This window comes from Nesoenas mayeri, assembly GCF_963082525.1.
Source record: "Nesoenas mayeri genome assembly, chromosome: 2".
Classification (NCBI taxonomy): domain Eukaryota; kingdom Metazoa; phylum Chordata; class Aves; order Columbiformes; family Columbidae; genus Nesoenas; species Nesoenas mayeri.
Genome location: NC_137543.1, coordinates 49945445 through 49966575, shown reverse-complemented (window position 1 = coordinate 49966575; position 21131 = coordinate 49945445). Strand labels below are relative to the sequence as shown.

General features: G+C 39.3%; 1 protein-coding gene across 10 annotated transcripts in view; it reads right to left on the bottom strand.

Annotated features, from left to right (window-relative positions):
* The window catches only part of OSBPL1A (oxysterol binding protein like 1A), a 76554-nt gene that overhangs the window by 40108 nt on the left and 15315 nt on the right, over positions 1 to 21131 (bottom strand). For 5 of the 10 annotated variants that reach the window (XM_080364324.1, XM_080364330.1, XM_080364326.1 and 2 more), the window contains 9 exons: positions 17753 to 17897; positions 17013 to 17080; positions 16888 to 16932; positions 15781 to 15854; positions 15636 to 15699; positions 14639 to 14740; positions 13090 to 13215; positions 11899 to 11980; positions 9061 to 9167 (listed from right to left, as the gene is read on the bottom strand). In XM_080364324.1, coding sequence (XP_080220450.1) covers positions 9061 to 9167; positions 11899 to 11980; positions 13090 to 13215; positions 14639 to 14740; positions 15636 to 15699; positions 15781 to 15854; positions 16888 to 16932; positions 17013 to 17080; positions 17753 to 17897 — 813 coding nt within the window. Of the gene's footprint in view, positions 1 to 5677; positions 5768 to 5826; positions 5918 to 5937; positions 6219 to 9060; positions 9168 to 11898; positions 11981 to 13089; positions 13216 to 14638; positions 14741 to 15635; positions 15700 to 15780; positions 15855 to 16887; positions 16933 to 17012; positions 17081 to 17752; positions 17898 to 21131 lie in introns of those variants that run through there. The other 5 variants (XM_080364329.1, XM_080364331.1, XM_080364325.1 and 2 more) reach the window with 5 other exon arrangements.

Genomic DNA, 21131 nt, shown 5'->3' with positions numbered 1-21131 from the left:
CAATGATAAAATCTTCCTGTATGACCGTGTCCTATTAGTTCATGTTTATTAGTTTAAACCCTCCACATTCCTGCAGATGCCCTTCTACTATGGTAGATCCACACAAGGCCCAGAGGCTGATGCTCTGGCCAACTAAACTGAATGTTTCCAGACAAGGCAAAGAATATTTTTGTTCTTCCGACACAGCTCTTGACTCAAAAAAAAGATCCTGCAATAGCAACACTATTAAATTTCAAGATGAATACAAATCTGTATTCCTATTCAAGGAACAAACAATGTATCTAAACGAGCTTATATTGTGGGAGCAGTGTAGCTTTGGCAGCACAAAACTCTCTGAAGGAGATGAAAAAGTTTATAGTCTGCTTCTGTGACTAAACTGTACCCCTACATTATAATGTATGCTGCAGACTTCCTTCAAATAAGCATGCTCTGAAGCCATTCTCAAAGTCTCCTACTGTACCTATGGATCCAAGAGTTATTGCACTGATGTCTAAGATTTAACACTAACAATGTAGCAATGACAAGTGTGAGAGGAGGGAAAATATTCCTATTCAAAACCAGTGACTAAGTCCACGTTTACCTTACAAGTGGTTTAACACAAAGCTATGCAAGCAAAGTAAGCACATCACAGGTGTCACTCCCAAATGCATTCTATAAAGACAAGATATTCAGATGAGGGCTGTCCTTATATCAAAGCTGGATGTCCTCTTATACTGGACTCTTCAGGATACTCACACAAATGGATACACTTTATTGGTAAGAGGCCCTCTATCTTATCGCTCCTTTGCAACAACATTCAGCTCAGCTCTTTACTATAAACAAAGCGTAATTTGCTTCGCGTGTGCGTATGAGCTATTCTTATAAGACAGCACAGGCCTGCAATTCCCATTTGTACATAACAGTGAACACATTTATTTTTAAAGTATATTATTGATGCATTTAAAATGGGGGTGATGTTAAGAACAATATGAACGCTCTGGAGAAAGAGGTTACTAACATTCCTTGATGACCAGGCCTGGCATATATCTTCAAGGAAAAATATATTACCAGTGACATATTTTCCGTACATAAACACTTCCTAAACACAGCCCATTTACCAATTCTAGTGCTAACCTCAGTGACTCAGCATTATACAAACACTTTGCTGCACTGGACAGCACAGCAAGCAGAGATAACACGCTATTGAATATTCATGTTAAAACCAAAAAAGCTTTTAAAGTCACTGGCAGTCTGGGAGGGGGGCAACAGGTACATGTTCAGTTCATGGGACAATGAAAATGAAAAAAAAATCTGACAAGAGGTCAAATTCCACAATGGCTGACCTCTGTTACAAAAATGGCATCAGCTCTGAAGAATCGTTGAATACAATGTAAAGGAAAAATGCAGTTTTGGTTGAAAAACCATGATTGTGGCCAGGTGAAGTAAAACCAACCAAACACAAAACCTAAACTCCCCCCCAAACACAAAACACACACATCCTCACACAAACACCAGTACTGTCTAATTGAGAAATCATCCATTTTATTCTTCATAGCTGGAAGACACCTATATTTCATGGAATCAGAAGTGACTAAAATACACCAACTAAAAATACAACATAGAACAGCAGAAAAATTAAGTTTAGACTCAGCCAACCTCCTTCACTCAAGGAAAGGCCACGCAGGTGCACATGGACAGGCTACTAGCCCACAAAGCAAGAGATCCAAAATCCCTGTCATTTAAGGAGGCAAATTAAAACATACCAAAAATCCCGCCACATTAACTTAAGATGATTTGACAACAGTTAAGTGACATGAAGCCTTAAATTACTTACGCTACTCAGACACAATGCCTTTAAAACAACCTCACACAAAACATATCGCAAATAAAAAGTTAAATATTGTATCTCCCTCAAAAGCACGTGTTAATATCCACTACTGAACAGGCTACATGAAATTTGGTTTTCATATGTGTAGAAATTATTTTTATTATTATTCTAAGAAACCAGCTTTTATCATCTTTACAACTACAAAATTATAAAAACCTTAAGTTTCAAGAAAGAAAAGTCAAGGAGAATACATCTCCAATAGACTTAGTAAATATGTGTGACTGCAGTCACCCAGTTCAGCATTCTGATATTTTACACAGCTGAGAGATATAACCAGACTACCCAGCCAGACTGCCACTGCACTCAAGTGTCTCACACACTTGCACGCAAAATCCCAGCAAACATATAGTTAACAAGTATGGTGCTACGCACAGACGTTCAGCCTTAAATGCTGGTTTTTGCTGCTTCATGTTTTTCTTCCTCTCTACCAGCACACATAGATATGAGCGCCATTTTTCAAATACACTCACAGAAAACAGCGTTGCTAATTCCTATTTTAGAAGCTTACTATATAAAAATACTATTCTATTAAACTTGATTGTTGCTTGATCTTTCCTTCCTGCAGCTTCAGCTAAGCCCCTTTTCTCCATGTTTTTTGCATTACAAAAAGAAAATCCCCAAACAAGTCACAGACAAGACCTCAGAAGGAAATCTCAGAGTGGAGGTTGCAGAAGCCCAGGGAGAAGGGGGTATCATTTCAAACTAACATGTTTTTACGTTGTGTTTCCCCAGAGGCCCACAAACAGATTCCAAGTTAGTTTACGCAAGGCTGCTTAACAACTGCTAAGAAAAAAAAAAATAACCAGAAGCCAAGCTTTTAAAGAGCATTAACCCAACTCCGAAGAGTGCAAGAATAGATTAGCAGAGTGCTGAGTGGAGAATGCCTTCAGACAAGTTGTGTGACCCCCTTTCGCGTGGGCTCGTAGAGCTACAAGTCAGCAAGCTTCTTCCCTGTCACCAGAAATTAATATGTCACTTTGCCAATAGATTCTATTCAAACATATCAGTAGCTAAAAGGAAAAAGGTTAACTTTTGAAGTGCACACTCTTACGGGAAAAAAAAAAAAAATTAAAAAAAAGGTAAGGATCCTGCTGTACTACAAAAACATAGGAAGACTCACTCATCTTTTGTGCTATAATAACATTCAGACATCCTTCTGTTAGCCAGGACCGTCTGCTACTCAGAAGCCTTTCATATACGGCACTCGACCAAGGATCTTATCAACAGCTTCAAACTGTAAGCATACTGTCAACACACGTAATACCCTTTTATAAAATAAAAGCAGTATTATTTACTTATCTTTTCCCTGAATGGAGTCCCAGTATTTGTTATTTTAACAAGCTTCCGTCTGGGCTGCTGCTTAGCTTCTCTGCCCACTCTGGTGACCTATTCAGTCTTGGCTGCTCTAGGAAAGTCTCTAAAAAAAGAGTTCCCTTCTCTACCTCCCCTATCTCCTACGTACTTTGGACTCACTAAACTGTCCCCTTTACATACTAATGATGAGGATGCTGTCTTCACAGACCTGTAGGTAGCTTTCTATCTGTAAGGCTGCAGTACATTGGCAGAAACAAAATGCTTCCATAGGAAGAACACTACACCATCTGCAAACATTTCATTATCAAGCTTCTCTGATTTGTAACTCATTTAGAGCTTTAGTACAGATGAAAGACAGGTACATGTACAGTACTCAAAAATCAGTACAGCAAGAATCATGATGGCATGACTAGAACTGCTGATATTCTAGCAGAAGAAACAACGTGCCAAATGACTTTCCTGCCAGTAGCTTTGTTCCCTTACATGCCATTCCTGCACATCATTCCACAACACGTTATAGTCCATGCTCTTCCACGAAACATATCAGTCTTCACCTGGGCATCTGTTTGAGCCTAGAGTACCCTCCAATTAACTTGTTACCTTCAAACAAAATTCAAGCTGCACTAGGTTATTTCTAGTACATTTCTACTCATTTAGAGGGAAAAAACAGGGCAAGTCAGAAACTCATACAAGCAATAAAGGTTTTATTGATACAGAACACACCTCCAGTGTCTCAACACCAGACACTTCTTGCTTTGTCCAGTTTAACTATCAGCTGTCTGAAAACTGCCCTCCCTTCCTCGGGTTTATAGGCTGAACAGAGCTTCAGGTGTTGGGGGCATTGCCTACAGGTCTTGACACACTGAGGTCTTGCTTTGATTTCCACTGCTTCACTAAGAGCTGCAGAACAGAGCAGACAACAGAATTGCCCTGTTGTGCTCCAGTGATTGAAAGTAAAACAAACAAACAAAAAAAATCCACAACAAAAAACAACTGGCTGTCACCTGTTTCAAAGTAGGAAGAGGGGGGGGAAAAAAAGAAAAAAGAGAAACACAGGCACTAGTTTCACAGCTTGAGGGACTAAGGACTCTATGGTTCTAGCACTAGTATAACAGCCAGGCAAGACATATTCCCCTCCCCAGCCCTAACGCAGAAATCATAAAAATAACCTCTTTCTTAGCTTCCCTGATATTAGTTAGGTCCCTCACCCCCTCTCTGTCTCTCTCTCCCCCACACCAAAGGCTCCAAAGTCCTGAAAGAGGTTAATGTAACTGACTATATCACCCAGTGGCTGAAAAGGGCTATTGATGGACTCTAGGAGAAGACGGATGTGCTCAGCATATTCACATCAATAAGTTATCCCTGGACTGCAGAGTGTCATCACTGCTCTTCTCACCTCCACCCCCACAAGGAAATGGATAAGAAGAAGTCTCATTAAGGAGTCACTTGGACGGAGCTTGGATGCACCTTCTTCATTCATAGTCCAGCAAGGTAGTAGGTCTAAGTGGTAAAAGCCATGCTCATACATATCTCCCTGACCACAAAATAGACATATATTAAATACAGATATTTGTATCCCAAAGAGCATGCATGAATTCATTCATAAGACACACACAGGCATAATCTAACCTTTGGACATTCAATTACGTTTCCAAGAAATAGGAAAAAAACTAAAGGCAACATGCTTCTGGAGATTAATATTTGCTAGTTGGACTGTGTGCCCATTTTTATTTACAGTACGTCAGTTATACATGCAAGAAATAGCATGTTACCCCATAGTAAAGATAACTAAAATCCAAGGACTACGACCCATAGTATTTTGACCTTAAAGTTTCTGTAAAAGTGACAAACTTAATTTGTTATGACAAATTCTACCTAGCTGAGTATACAGATAATTTAAACCAAGAAATGAAGAAATCTTTTCTTGAATCCTTTATTCATCAGCTAAGGGTTTTAATCAGCTTGTAAACAAATTCCCTTTCCAAAAAAAAAGCCAAACCCCATGCTAGAAAGAATGACAACACCTACAAAGGAAGATCAAAACCACAAACAGACTAGAAGTGAAGTCTGCTTACAGCTGCCATTTGTTCCAAAGTCATACAATAAAAGCTCTTAATTTACTGCTAAATATAACCTCTGATAGCAAAAGTGAAACTCTGGAGAGTCAAGATACTCATTAGCACACTTGATCTAGCACTGGTTAATGAAGAAGCAATCTCAAAGAAAAATAAAGCCTATTTCTTTAAAGAACACCTTTCCTATCAGTTTCATACAGCCTAAGTGCATGTAGCTCAAGTATTGGAAATAAATTTCAAACTCACCTAGAAAATCTAGATAATTGTGTGCAAATAACCTTAAGTTAAACTTCTCCTACAACTACATAAAATTACCATAGAATACAAAAATACTAGCATCAAACTGCTTTTAGAACGCAGGTTCTGGTATCTGCTACAAATAGTACAAGGGAAGTCCTGCTTTGAAACAATACTTACTAACCTTGTGCCAAAGTCACTGCAGAAAACGTTTCAAGTTGCACGAGCTCCGACACAAACGCCTCAAAAAACCACTCAGATTAAAGCAATCACATTATCCTCAGTCTTCCCCTCACATGTTTTAATAGTTCCACGAGAAGTATCTGTGCTCACCTCTATCTTCTCCGCTTGACACAGAAGGGTTCATCCCAATGTCAAGAAGGAGAAAAAAACCCAGGAAAACAAAACCAGAGCCGAACCCAACCCACCACGCACGGTACATACAGCGGAACACGATCTGGCAGTCGCTCCGAGACCTCGCCCCAAGCAGCGGCGCAAGTGGCGCCGGGTTGCAGCGGTGGCCGCGGCGGCTCCGGGCGGCGCAGCGGGCAGCCCCTCACCTTGCACCGCGCCGCGGGCTCGGGCGGGCGCCCCGGCGCAGCGCGGCGCACGGCAGCGCGGGGGAGCGGCGCCCGCCCCGCGGAGCCTGCGCCCCGCTCCGCGCCCCGGCGCAGCGCGGCGCCAGGGCCAGCGGATCCCTCCGAGCGCGGAGGAAACCCACCCAAAGTAGCTGCTCAGCGGCCAGCTCCCAGCCCGGCTAAAGATGGCCTGACGGGCCGAGCGCTCCCGCCCCTGCCCCGCCCCCGTCCCGCCGCCGGGGCAGGGGCTGCCTGCCCGCCGCTCACGGGCTGCGGCTCCCCGGGCGGGAGCGGGGCGGGGCGGCCCAGCCTGACCCGCAGGGGACGCGGGTCCCAGAGCCCGCCAGCGCCTCCCCGCACGGAGCCCCGCCGCAGTGGGTTATTTTTGGAAGCTCCCCCACCCACCCCAACCCCCGCTCACCTCTATGGCGTCACAGCAGCTCCCGCCGTGCGGAGCGGTGAGGTCACGGCTCCTCCGGCACGGGTGGCGGGGCAGCGCGGTGCGGCGGGGTCCCCCTCCCGGAGCCGGCACCGCAGCGGCCACGCCAGCCCCCCGGGCGAGGCACCGAGCCACTCTAAAGCGTCACCACCGCCGCTACCGAGCCCTGCACGGCGGCACCGGAGGCGAGGCCGTGGACAGATGGAGCGTTTGGATATGACGCTCCTGCACCATTTCTAACGCAAGTAGAAAACAGTTGGACCTTGGTATCTTTTTAGTTCTGTGTTAGCAGTTTAATTTCCATACTGCACAATTACACTACAGTTTACACGGCACAGAGATGGGCAATGCCAAACAAAAAGTCCTCTCTAAAAGGCAAAAAGTTGGCAGCCCCTCCTCGTTAGTCAAGCAGCAGCTCCTGGTATGCTGACAATTTAAGTCAGAGGGGAAAAAGAATTCTCCTTAAAGAGGCAAGATAAAAAGGTACTGAGCTTGAGAACCATTTCTTCAGAGAAAACCAGTTTTCATGGGACACACACAATACAGTTGAAAGGTCCCATGGAGTAATTAATTCCTCTCTACTGAGAGAAAGTTCTACCAAGGAATCCCTGTAGGACAAGCTGCAGTCAAACAGTCCCACTGACACAAGGCCTGGACACAACAGGATGGGCAGGAAAGCAACTCTTCAACAACAGTTGTAGAGTTATCCTTCCTAGACACAGCTTTTAACTTAACAACAGCCAATTATCTCCCAAACCAGAGCATTCATGGCAGTTGCTCCCAAATGTTTACAACACTTAAGCCTCAACTTCATTATTGAGATGATAATCAGAAGAGAAATACTAAAAATTTTTCTTTTTTTTTTATTTTCAGTGATTTGAACAAGTGTTTTTATATTAGAGCTTGATATCTGGAGTTATGCTTTACTACATGGTTTAGTGACAGTGTTCGGTTATTGGTTGGACTCTATCTGGAGGGTCTCTTCCAACCAAAATGATTCTGTAGTTCTATTCAATATACGTGGAAGGAATATTGAAACATTTAACTGAGGTCCTATCACTTGCTAATGCAGAACCCAGAAGCAGAATGCAGAAGCTTTTGCAATGCTAACAGAACTGCAGTCTAGAAATCAACACTGAAAGGCAAAGAACAGGGACCTGTCTTATTAAAACCAAATGCTATGGGTTTAAGAACAATAGTTCTCAGAGAACAACTTTTTCAAAAGGTTCACATCTTAGGAAGAGATTGCTGCTGTAATTTCCCTTCTGAGTTTATGGCATCTTTAAGAGATTGCATCATATTCTGGAATTGCAATAGCTTGAAATTTAAAAATACCAAGACATAAAACTCTCCAGGATCCCATCTTCTCCCTGTCATGACTGACTGATCTCACCAGCTACAGTGGAAATTCAACTTCACACCTCGGCCCATCCCTCTGTGCCCAAACCTATATGCTTCCAGCTTAAAAGAAGGCCTCTGTAACACCTACTGAGACTGTTCAAGTTCAAGTAAGGTGAAATTACAATTTCACCATATGTTTTGCCATACTCCACTCTGGAAAGCTATTTTAGTCTGGCTTGAAGCAAGATGCCAACACAATTAAGAAGTACTAACTAACACTGTACACCCACTGTTGTAACAATTTCCCCCTCATCCACAAGTGGAACTGGCAACTTTAATATTAGATTTTCTTATAGAAAAAACTCAAAGTAAAAAACCCCAACACTTGTTCCACTCTGCTAGAGCTTGACTCAAGTAAGTCTAGAAGCCTTGTGACAAGAGATAAAAAGGCTTGGAAAGGAATGAAAAAAAAATCTTAAACCAAACCTAAACAATGGAGCCAGTGTTTGCAGCTCACTGTTAACTGGAAAACTACCAGCACCAACACAAACCTCATTTTTAAACACAGCTTACTGATGACAACAAGAACCTAACTGAGGGATTACTGTCACCACAATACTGGAAGAAAACTCTAGTACCATGGAATAAATTTATCTTCTAGAGGGGAGAAAAACAACAGATCTCCTACACCAGGAATTCATGAGTTTGACACATATTCCCTAATTGAAGCATTTGCATGATGTTTAACACCATACAATATATTTGTCACTAGGAAAACCAGAAGTTCAAGAGAGAGCATTCACACACCCACTAAGCACATGGTCTAAAAACAAATTCAGAAGCAATAGTGTTGAACACTTCAGTTAGCCAGTGCAAAAAACACACCTCAGTATTTTAACCTTCAAATCAGCAAAGCAACTGCTTTATAGAATTCAAGCATTCAATTTGAACATTACAAGCAGTAGTTTGTAAGCAAAATATGGATCTCTTCTGAACACTCAAACAGTAAGACATCCTTTTGTAGAGAGATTTAGCTACTTTTCCTCTAGAAGCATGAGTTTTCATCAGACATTCAGCATGCAAAAGGACAGTTTACCAACAATATGAAGTTCCATGGGCGTATTTATTTTTGTAACAGGTAAGTATATAACTAGCAAAATATATTAAGCTATTCAGAGCCTTTATAGACCCATACAGCATATGACATACCCCTTCCTGCTTTGTGAATAGGTTGAGGCAGTCAGCCAGGGCCTCACATGTTTCCTGGGATACTTCAGAGACCACGTTGACTTTCTGCAGGAGGGGAGGAGATATTCCTGAAAGCACAAATGATTAGTAGCATTAAGAGGACATTGTATGCTACAGGATTCTTTTATTTATTTTTTTCTCTAAGTAATACAGACATCCATATTCCACAGGAAGACTGCTGCATGGTAAGATTTGTGTGTGGAAAGGGCAAGCAAAAGTACATTCCTTAGGTGTTATTTTGCATCCTTTCCCTAGTACTGGTATAAATGGCACACTGAATGGATCAAGTTTTACTTTCAGCAAGGCTTAAAAGGCAGAGGTAGTAAGCTATGGCAGCAAGACACTGGAAAAGTGAGCACCAACAATCTCCTTTTAACCATTTTCTAGATCTAAAAGCATCAAGAGTTGCCAGGTGACAGAACTGAAATAAAAGGCATACTGCACTGGTTTAATTTGAGTTCAAGTGAGAAATATAGCCTTTTTTTTTTTTTGCCTTCTGCCATGGTATTATATAGAAGAGAAAAAGCTTATCACAGTGCAGCTGGAGGTTTAGGTTTCAAAAATAGATGGGGAGTTCCAAGACTCATCTTCTGGATGAGTAGTACAGCTTGCAGAGCAATGCCACCTCACATCCTGATTTCTGTGACCATTTATAGAAGGGGCTACCTGTGTAGAACCAGCAGGAAACTATAAAACCTCATCAATCTGGTAGAAATTATTTAATATTTGAGTTTATCTTTGAAGTTTTGCAATGTGCAGCAATTCCTCAGAAGTCAAGAAAGCCATTCTCTCAGGAAACATACTTGTTGCAATTAAAGTGCTAATTTAGTGGCTACAGACTTCAGGACCAGTTGTCACCATTTAGTAACACAGGTGATTCAGGTTGGTGTCATAGTCATAAAGATTAAGAGGTCTAGCAGTGACAGTTCTTGAAGTTATTTTGCAACTTATATTGCTTGCACAGGACACAAGATACAGTACATATCCACACATTAACTGCTGTCTTTGATAACAAAGCTCACTACTGACTGGAATTAGGAGTCTCTATGTACAGCAGCTATCAACAACCGGTTCCTCTAGACAGAGGGGCAGCATACTGAGTGCAGGAGCCATCTTTATTTGTAATAAATAACATGCATAAATCTCAAAGATGCCTGGATTTAGAATGGCATGTTGAGACAATTAGGGAGAGAATTTTAAATATCAGATCCCAATACAGTAATTTTTATATTACTCAGAAGGTTTTAGGAGAAGTTCCATATAGGACTTTTACCTCAAATTCTCATTCTTCTGGAAGACTGAAATACTTTCAAGATACCACATCAAGCCAACATGAGAACTGGGAGAGCTGCACAAGTTCTCTCTGTTGAGACCTACAGAGGTTATACATGAACCTGGAAACAACTCCCTGATGCATCGAGTTACAAATATTCACTGGGAAGAAAACAGGAACTTATTACTGCTGTCGGCCAAGATTAGCAGTTTTTAGTAAACAGTATGTGGTTTTGCTTTACTATGGATTTTAGTTACTTGAGTTCTGTACTTGGAAGAAAGTAAATGTCCTCTCTGGTTCTTCAGGTCAGTAATATGTGGTCAGAGAAACTGCCTATACATCTAGTAAGGGAAGTTATCCACATCATACTCATTTTCAAACTGTTTTTTGTTAAGAATTCAGTTTTTTTATATTAATTACAAAGGCTTCCTAATAAAACACTCATACATATTATGAAACCTTACTTTTCTTTATCAACTAAACATTCAGTTAGTGCAAGATAGGTTAACATCACACAGTAACCTATTTAGACTCTCTTAGGAAGGCACAGGGATGAAAGAAAAAGAACATTTTTCCTCCCAAAACCGCTATTCTATTACAGACTGTGGATTTGTACAGGTAAACAACTTGTTCTCTAGTTTAAGCTTCATAAATTTTAGTCACAATATGTAACTAGGACTCAGGTTCAAAGGAGCAACAGTTAAATGTTCTTATAGAGCTCCTTTGCATGTTTAATAGCTGAGCAACTTCTGTACATGTTTAAGGCATTAAATGAATCATAGAATCATGGAATGTCCTGAGTTGGAAGCCCACAAGGATCATGAGTCCAGCTCCTGAAATGAAATGAAACAAGGTCTATTCTCTAACAGCTTGATGCCTGTGCTATATTTGGCAGTTATTCTGCAAAAATCCAGGTACACTAGTTTAAAGAGTTATTATTTAAAATGAAGCCAGAGAAGTTCAAATCTGGCATGAACCTCATGACAGAAGTATATGGAATATATGCCATCACACCATGCCTCCAGTTCCCTTTTGCAATTTCAATCGACATTCTGTTTATCATGCCTCAGCTTTCATTGTGCTTCTACTTAATACTAGATTTTGAGGGGAAAGCTAGAATAAGATGATAGCCAGCTCTTTATACCTGTCAGGGAACACTCATACTCCACAAGAAGCTACCAACTACAGATTTTTTTTCAAACATTGAAAGAGAACACCTACATTATATTCCTGTGATACTGCTCAGTAAGCACCATATCTAAAGACAATTTTACTACATTTACAGCCACTAATAAAATATCTTTCAATCACTGCAGTTATTATATTAGTTTTTTCTCCAAATCTGAAGTCTTAGCTCTTAGCAATTATTATAACATCACTTTATTTGAATATTTTTCAGTAAGGAAAACAGTCCTATATTTTCAAGCTCCTGAAAATTTAATTTCAGTGAAATTGAAGCATGTGCTGCTTAAACAAAAAAGTTAATTGCCTGGTAACAAACTGCATTTTAGAAGATTAAGTTTTACCTTTTGTAGCATCCAAAGATTTAACCATTGCAAGAAAGTCTGAAATCTCTTTACTGAGTCTTTGTTGACATGCTTGTGCTTTCTGAAAAACAGAAAAAAATAGCTAGTTCAGAAGTGCCTTGTTTTCAGGAAAGTTTTCAGGAAATTTTTAAATCTGGAGAACATTAAACCTTAACACAGATTCCCAGTGACTGATAAGATTTAAAATGAAATTACTTGAGGTACCTTCAAAGACACAGAAGCAAACATAAGATTAATATACATTACACTGCTGACTGGCTTTTGTTTAAATTAGCACAGCAAACCAAACCCCAAAGCTATGTTGTATGTACTGCTTTTGAATTCCACCGCCTCCTTTTCTTATTAAAAAGTTTGAAAACCCAAAAGAGCCATTGCTCATTCTTTGACAAATCTAAGGCCAAAATAAGCAAATACATAGGTTAAGTAATGTATGGCAAGTACAGCAACATGCAGGAACCCACCCCAAGATCACATTCCAAGCCTGTATTTGAACTTGGAGTCAGTTATCTGCTAGATAATGCCATCTTCTTCTGTAAGCTGCTGGGAACTGCCAGCACCATTTTTCCTCCCAGCCCTGTTCCACTTTGGTCTACTTTGCGTTCTTGTACCAAAAGGTACACTACAAGACATATGAAGTTCAGTCACATGAAGATTTTTGCACTGCAGCATCAACTTTCCCATAGAGTAAAAAGTTTTAGAAGTATATGCATGGCAAAAAGTAAGACTCACAGGCTGAATGCTAGATTTATCAAGGAAGACTACTTTCCATTGGAGGTCTGAACAATCACTCTACAGTGCATCTAGCATGACCTGAGGTGTTAAAGCATAATTTCTAAGCCACTGCACTGCCTATTTTAGAGAGGCAGAGCTTGCCGAGTACAGTACACAAGGCTCCCTCTCGTGGCTGAAGGTCTTAAGCAACTTTCTGCCTTGCAGCAGTGCCTGGTAAAACTGAAACATACAACTCTTTAGCTATGACAAACGTGCCATTTTATGGTGAAGATCCGAACAGGAATACACAACAGTAAGCACTGCAAATACAAGCATCATTTATGCATCTGTGGAAAGAATCATTACTTTTAGCCAAAGTACACTAAAGTATTTAAATACAAAATAGTACTAATCTGCAACTGCGTAGATGTGTGAGCCAAATAAGTACTCAGTACATACTTTCAGAGTATCCTGTAGGTCTGTAACAGACACCGTATCATCTTCCTCATCATCACTACTCAACTGTTCCTGTGTGCAGTAATGAGTGCTATATGCAGAGTGGTCTTCTATTGCTTCCAGCCAACTCTGAACAGAAGACACCAGAGTTAATACACATTTCAAAGATCATCCCCAGAAGGTAACAGCACACATACAAAAGAACAAATTAAAATTTTCTATTAATGTAAATAAGATATTCCTTCGTAAAATGACTCACCTTAATGAGCAGAAAACAGATTGTTAAAATTGTAACATATACAGGATGAGATAATCTGTGGTCAGAGTGCTATCTAGGACTTAATTGATGAACTGATGAAACTTTAAGGATAAATGCCACTCACACCCCTCAGTCTATCCAAGGTCACATAAGAAAATACTGTAGAAAATGTATTTTGCATCTTTGGATTTCTGTTCAGACAGCAAGGTCCTTGCAACAAAGTCTGCCTTCTTATGCATGACAAGCTCTGTGTACAAAATCTCAAGCACTATGTTAATTAAGAGGTAGATTCCTCTCCTGTTCCTACAATCACAGAGGGGCTGAGGTTGGAAGGGATTTCTGGAGGTCCACTGGTTCAAACCCCCCTGCTCAATTAGGGACAACTATAGCTGGTTGCCCAGGACAATGTCCAAATAGCTTCTGAACACCTCCAAGGAAGGGGACTCCACAGCCTCTTTGGGTAACCTGTTCACATTTTTTATTATGTTTAGAGGGAACCTCCTGTGTTTCAGTTTGTGCCTACTGTCACCAGGCATCACTGAAGAGAGCCTGACTCTGTTCTCTTCACCCCCTTCCTTCAGGTATTTACATACATTGACAAGATCCCTCTGAGCCTTCTCCAGGCTGAACAGTCACAGGTCTCTCAGCCTTTACTAGTATTAGAAATGTTCTGGTCCCTTTAACCATTTTAGCTGCCCTTTGTTGGGCTCTCTTCAGCATGTCTGCATATGACTCATAGTGGGAAGTCCAGAACTGGACAGAGTACTCCAGTTGCCTCCACCCCTCCATCTCTAGTTAGTACACCTATAGAAGTACGATAGTAACTACAATACAAATAGCCCTAAAAAAAAAAAAAGCTATTCTCTTGCTTCAGACCCACCTTTTAAGAAAATATAATTTATGAGGTCATCTTAGGGAACGGCTAAGAGTAGAATGTACCATTAAACATTCTTTTGCTCAGAATAATAACTATGAAAGAAAGTGCAACAGAAGGAAGTTGCAACAGAAATTTACTACATAGAGAAGTTACATAGGAAGTTAAACTACAGGGCAAAATACAGACACAGAGCTGGAAAACAAAGTGGCACTAATTCTAAAGAAGAGAATGACAACCTCTCCATTTTTTACTATTCAGTCTATAGTTCTGCTGAAAGATTCAATATATGCACTTTTGTTACCAAGTCTTTATGATCAAGATACTGAACTCCCTACAAATGCATCCATAGCAAGTAGAATGCAAATTACTAATTATAGAAGTTATTACATTTTAAAACCTTTGATAGTCACTATTACCTCTCTAGTTTGAGAAGGAAGGCTATTTTTAGGAATCTTGAAACGATGAACAGTGTCATCAAAACATCTGACAGAAAAGAAGCAACTGTCTGTAGATTTTACCTAAAGCAATGTGATGAAAAGACAAAATTAGTATAATGAATCAGTAATAAAAGACAAAACTGTTAAGAGTAAGCAATTACTCTTAACTCAGAAGTTTTTGCCTCAGTTTTAAGGTGAAATAACTATAGTTTACAAAGTGTGCTGTCTTGCACTTAACATCATGAATGAGAATATAGAGGTTCTTTATGTCAAAATACTATATTTGCATTTATTGGTACCACCTGATTCAGACAAAATCTCAGCAATAGTGTGAGATCATTTATATTATGGAATTTATAGACATAGAAAAGCAAGAATCACTTTTCATATAATAAAAAGTATATAACTGTAGCTAGTACTTGCGATGCTAATCTATAGGTCAGCTATAGAATAAGAAGTACTGAAATGAACCTAAATGCATTTTCCTTAAGCACTTAACGTTTCTTTGTATTTAAGTGAAACCTGGCCTGTTTTCCATGTCCCTCCCTTCCAAAAGAGATTTCCACAAGCATAATGCAATTAAAGGAAGTTTTCCAAAAATCACATTCAGAATTAATTTGTTCTCCAACTGAGATCAGCTTAAGTTACAGTCAGTCACAAGCAGCCAGTGACAGCTACAGGAGGAACCAGAGCTTTGCTATTCTCTATTACATGCTCCAAACAGAAGAGGTGTGCTTTCAGGAAGCCTTCGGTTTGTTTAAATCTTCAAGACTTTGGAAAGAAGTGGAGGAGCTTTGTGGCTGCTTTACTTATAAGAATACTTTACTTAAAAAGAATCAGTGTTTCTTGCAACAGCAAAAAGCTTTTTCCCTTTTTTATAACAGAGGTGTGCTTACCAAACTAGCTGAAATTTTCACTGTCTAGATACAGAACACCATCACAAAAAAAATTACAGTATTTTCAAATCACTTCCTACCGTGCAGACAGCTTGTGTTAGATGCTTGCATCCTTGACGGTGATCATTATTCGCTGCATCAGCTCTTTGAAAGAAAAAGATATTTACTACAGTGAAGATGGAAATTATTTAAATTGCTTTTCAGAAATTTAAACACAGAACTTACTGTCTCCGATACCAGGAAAGGACTCCATGTTCTAGGACTATCCAGTACAGTTTCCAACCAAAAAATCGTGAGCTCTAAAAAAAAAAATATATATATTTGAAAAAACAAAACACACAAACAAAAAAGGCCAGGTAAAGTAAACAGCTGAAGAGTTATTATTCCCAGTAAGTCTGACAGCTTGAAGGCTATTACATAAAACTGTCAGTCACTAGGAAAACATTTTAGGTTTTACATATCTTGATGATCACAGCAACCTGAGAATACTATTACAATGATATTCTCTTTTTCAGAAATACCTAAAGACATAAGTTTCTTTGAGCCTGCTATTCAGTAAGAACTGAAATATTAAAATACTGTATTTTTTAGTATTACAGGAGTTGCTGATCACCACACAATTCTACTTTATAAAATCAAATGAGAAACAAAATACATCAAGATACCCAAATACAACATTTTACCCTTCACAAGCTTTAGTACATAGGTCTGGTTTAAAAATAGTTCCTTATACTACAATTGTGAGTGAATACACAGGAAAGTTTACACTGAAGAAAACGTCAGTGATTTCATTAAGGAACATATAAATTAAACAGACTGTAGAAGACTGAAAAAGCTTTTTTTAAGCACAGGAAAAAAGACTCACTTGAGTATCACAGCAAAACAGGTTTTAAACAAGCATTTGACTGACATCTCAGTCCTCTAAGTTTTAACTTTTCCAGAAAGTGGTTAACTTGTGGCAAAATATTAGCCATGCATTATTAAAGATTAAGGCATCTATTCAGGAAAGGAAAAACATTAATTGTCTGCCACACAGACAAGGAACAAAACCTTACCACAGTGAAGCTTTGCCACAAAAATGACCAAGAAATGAAGAGAGATTTTTCAGAGCTGAGGTTAAGATCAGAGTGCCATGAATCTAGTAACTGCTGCATCCAGCCAGCCCATCTATAATTTATCCAACATACTAGATTAAGTTAAATTCACTAAACAAACGTATTATTGAAAAGTTCTCTCATTCATCAACTTTCACTTAAGTACAGAAAAGGGCATACTGACATACTTTGAGATCTTATTGAAATAAGCTAATTTAAGAAAGGAAATAAAACACACCTTCCATAGGAGACCTTCGTATCGTCTCAGGGGTTTGTTGATAACCTGCATGGAAAGTAAAGTTCATGTAGGAATAGCTTCAGCTAGACAGCCTTGGTGTTTTAAATGGACAGAAAAGTTCCTACCTTTCCAGTTTTACCTCCCAGTATCAGTTTCATTTCTGCACCTTGGGCTAGATCAAGGGGTGTCTGATCTGTTTAGTAACCAAGACGAGGCATAAGAATTTGATGCAAATAAACCTAGATGTACTTAAGTTAAAAAATAATCACTCCGATGCTGTGTTTACCCATTAAAGTTCAGTCCCACAAGCATCTACACTTACTTGGCACTGTCCTTCAGAGTTCTGCTAGTCACAGAGAGGCCCTTGCTATTACTTAAGTTTGTTTTTAGCTCTTCAGCTAAATAAAACAGCTCAGAACATTCACTAATGTCAAGATGAAGGCATCTCTCATCAGATGACAAGTACACAGTTTGCATAGCATCTGTGTAAAGTTTTCCTGGCTTTGCTCTCATTAGAAGCCTTCTTTGTCTGAGCTACATCTTCAATCTTATAACCTTTTTGTTACGTTTGTTCAGTTTTTAGCATCAAGAAAAAAAAAGCCAGGCACATTTCATGGTTAAGGCAGACAGCAGGTAAATTTTCTAGAAATGGGTAAGTTTGGAAAAGAAAAGCATTTATAAGTACTTTGCTACAGTTCTATCTCTTGCAACTTAGTCAATGTTGGGCTTGTTTTATTAGTGATACAAAGCTTGTAAAGCACAATAAAATTTTCCCTGACCACTGAGTATTAAGTACCATGGCTTATAAAAGCTGTTAAATATCTGTCTCCTCCTAATACTTTATGTAGTTCCATTTGGTACTCACCATTTTTGTTTCTCATTTTAGGATCTGCTCCATGTTTTAGAAGTTTCAATGCACAGTGCTTATGTGCACGGTATGCTGCACAATGCAATGGTGTGTTCCCCATCTGATCTGTACAGTTGATATCAGGTGGTTTGGGCTTGTTCAACTGGAAAAAAAAAAAAGTTTTGCTTACTTATCCATCTTCTTCCCCCTCCAGATACCACATTCATTCTTTTGAAAGTCAGCTCTTCCTAACTAGGATGCTTCAGTGTAGATCTAGCAACAAAGAGGGCATGTAGCAAGTGTTATGAGAAGGGCAAGGACTATAGCAATCAAGCAAGATGTTCAGCTACAGTAAAGAACAGTTTTTTTGCTTGCTATACCCCTTCCACCTTTACTGCACAACGTGGAAACATTTATTCTGCTCAATTGCACGGTGCCAGAGAGTGTTAATGCAGTCCAGTCATTTATACTGGTAGAATGGCATTGTTTGATTCCACTGTCAAAATCTACTCCCAGGTACAGTCTAAAAGCACAGGACAGTGCTAAATCCAGAACAAGTTTGTATGATCATCCTGTTTCAGGGAGTAAGAACTTTGTACAGAAGCATGAGAGGCCTGCCAGTCTCAGTGACAGAGCTATCCTAGGCCATTTAGAAGCTCCTAGTATCAGCAGTCTGTAATACAAACAGTTTTGCTACATTCTGAAATCTAACAATTGTGAGAACTTCGATTAGAACAGCTAGGTAACTGAGGGGAAAAAAAAAATAATCTGAGTTTTACTTGGACATAATATAAACATTTTGAGAAACTGAAAAGAAGGGTCATTCAACATGACACCAGTAACTGCCCTAAAACACCACTGTGCTTCTACTCAAATATGTAGCTATTTCATGCATACATGGGGGTTCAACTAGATGATCATTAAAGGTCCCTTCCAACCCAAACCATTCTGGACAATATCAGCCAGTACTTAAGCTTCCAAGCCAAATGGGACTGCCTTAATAGGAAGGCTAAGTCACTGTCGAGCAGTTCTAGGAGACTAGAGTCACAAGTACATGACAGCAATTTTAGAGAAACTCCATTTAAGCCTTCTGCATTACCATATGCTATCTTAGAGAAATTACTCCATAATAACAGCATTCCCATGGCAGCAAATTAAGTTAGCATCAACACATGTACATGCCTCAGAAACAGTCCTATAAGGGTAAGCTCCTATACCTGTTATTAACAGTTCAACTGAAAAGAGAACAAAAGTCAAGAAGAGGCAGCTTGTAGAAGTATAACCTCATACTGAGGCCAAATACTTGAGTTCCTGAGGACTCCTAGATTTTAGCTCTTTCCAACCAGCTGTTTTATATCTTCCTTATTTCCACCTCTCCTGCCTTCTTGCTTCCACACCTTTTAAGCCACTGCTTGTGCTTTCAGCTACTTATACCTTGCTACAAGGCAATATTTTGAAGAAATTTTGATGCATCAACTTGTGAGATAAAAAGCTCTCCAGTCTTTTTAGTAAATGTACAGTACATTTTTGAGAACTCACATGAAAAACACACTGCCTTTGCCTGAAGTAGACTAAAAAAACCTGAGTCAAGATTTGCTACAGAAGGTCTTTTAGTAGCAAAACATACTGTGATCTAGTGAGAATCTTGAAAGAAGAGAACCACAAAAGCCACCTCCAATAGCAGAAGCAGTTGAAGTACATGCAGGAAAAGGAGAAAAAAAATTGTTCCAATTCCAATGTGAAAGTTTAGAGAAACTGCACCATTAAATTATCTCTTCTAGACAGTTATGTTACAATATGCAGTACAGTCATCTTCAGTAAAACTAACAAAAAAAGACAAATTAAGGGTATCTTTCAAGTAAGTGGCACTCTGTTCCAAAAGCAACACAGTAAAAAATAAACGCTGGTGTTAGGTCTCACAATAAAAGTAGATGTAAACAGATAAAGTTTTATGAGTATAACAGTCTGCTAATTGGAAAAAAAATATACATTAGGAGCAAAAAGGCCTGAAAATCTGTAGGCAAAGTATAAGGAATTCTTAAGATAATGGGCAGTTCAGAAGAGCTACACAAATTCTCCACAGAGTTATTAACCTGAAAGTAGGAAAGTCAAGGAGGTTTACACCATATAGCTCTAAGTGGAGAAAGTTCTTTGGACTTTCTCAAGAGTCAGCAGGAGTTTTAAAATTGTGGTTCAATGGTCACAGGTCCCAACTACTCAGTGAAGACTTCCAAGACAAACCTGTTACGACTTTAAAAGTGCTTGGGGCTCAAAAATGTAGTAAGTACTTCAAGAAGTTTTAGAGGTTAATATATAGCTATCTTCAAATATAGGTAGCTCAATTATACAAAATATTAGAAAAAACACTTAGAAATTAAAATGTTTACAGGAAGAGTTACATGTGCATGCATGGTCACATGCCACATGAGAGAAAGCACAGTTCTTCAATGACAGATTTCTCTGAAGAGTCACCTTTTTTCTATTTTTTTTTTCTGTATCAGTTTAAGCCTTAGTCAGCACACAGGCAACATCAAATGACACAAGTGTTACAAATTACCAGAATCAGGAACAGATCACTTATGCCAGTGTATTAATTACAATTAGTACAAGGATCACTGTGTATTAATGCACTGTTCTTCCACATCAAGTACTGTGTATAGCTCTTGGTTCTCTCTCCATTTCAAATACGACAGTACAAAAAGTACATATAAGAATTACAAGGATGACCAAAAATTTAAAAACAGTTTCCGTGCAAGTTAGAAAGACAAGGCCTCTTCAAACTAGAAGAGAAATTTAGATGATGGAAATAAATTTTGAACAGGTGTGCCCTCTGGCTTCTAGGCAGCAAAGAACATAAAATTTCTCAATATACAAATCTCACATTTGTGCATTTTCCATTAGAAGTAAGTACAAGCATTCAGACTGTATTGATACTTTAAAAGGTTTTACTACAGGTGCTAACTAGGTAGAAAATGTTCCATACCACATATGTCTTACTTCCAAGGAAACTCTTCAGGCCTCTCAGAAGCTGCTTCAAAACCCAACTGGATATCATCCTGAGCAATGTGCTCTAATTAATTCTGCTCTCCAAAGAGGAGCTGCACTAACTTATATCCAGGGGCACCCTCCAGTCTCAATTACGCTGTGATTTGCTTCTCCAATAGCCTTAGCCACACAACAGTATTGTTCAGCTGGAATTACTGCGAGGGTGTACATGCACACTTATACAGTTTTCAAGTCCCACACAGCATGAAATTGTGTTTTGCAGATGACTGTCCATTAAAATTAAGAGACTTCAGTTACAACTGATGCTAATGACAAAAGCTTACTTTCAAAATTTAAAATATGCCACACTGTGGTGAAAACCTAAGCACCCATGAGATTAGGGTATCCACAA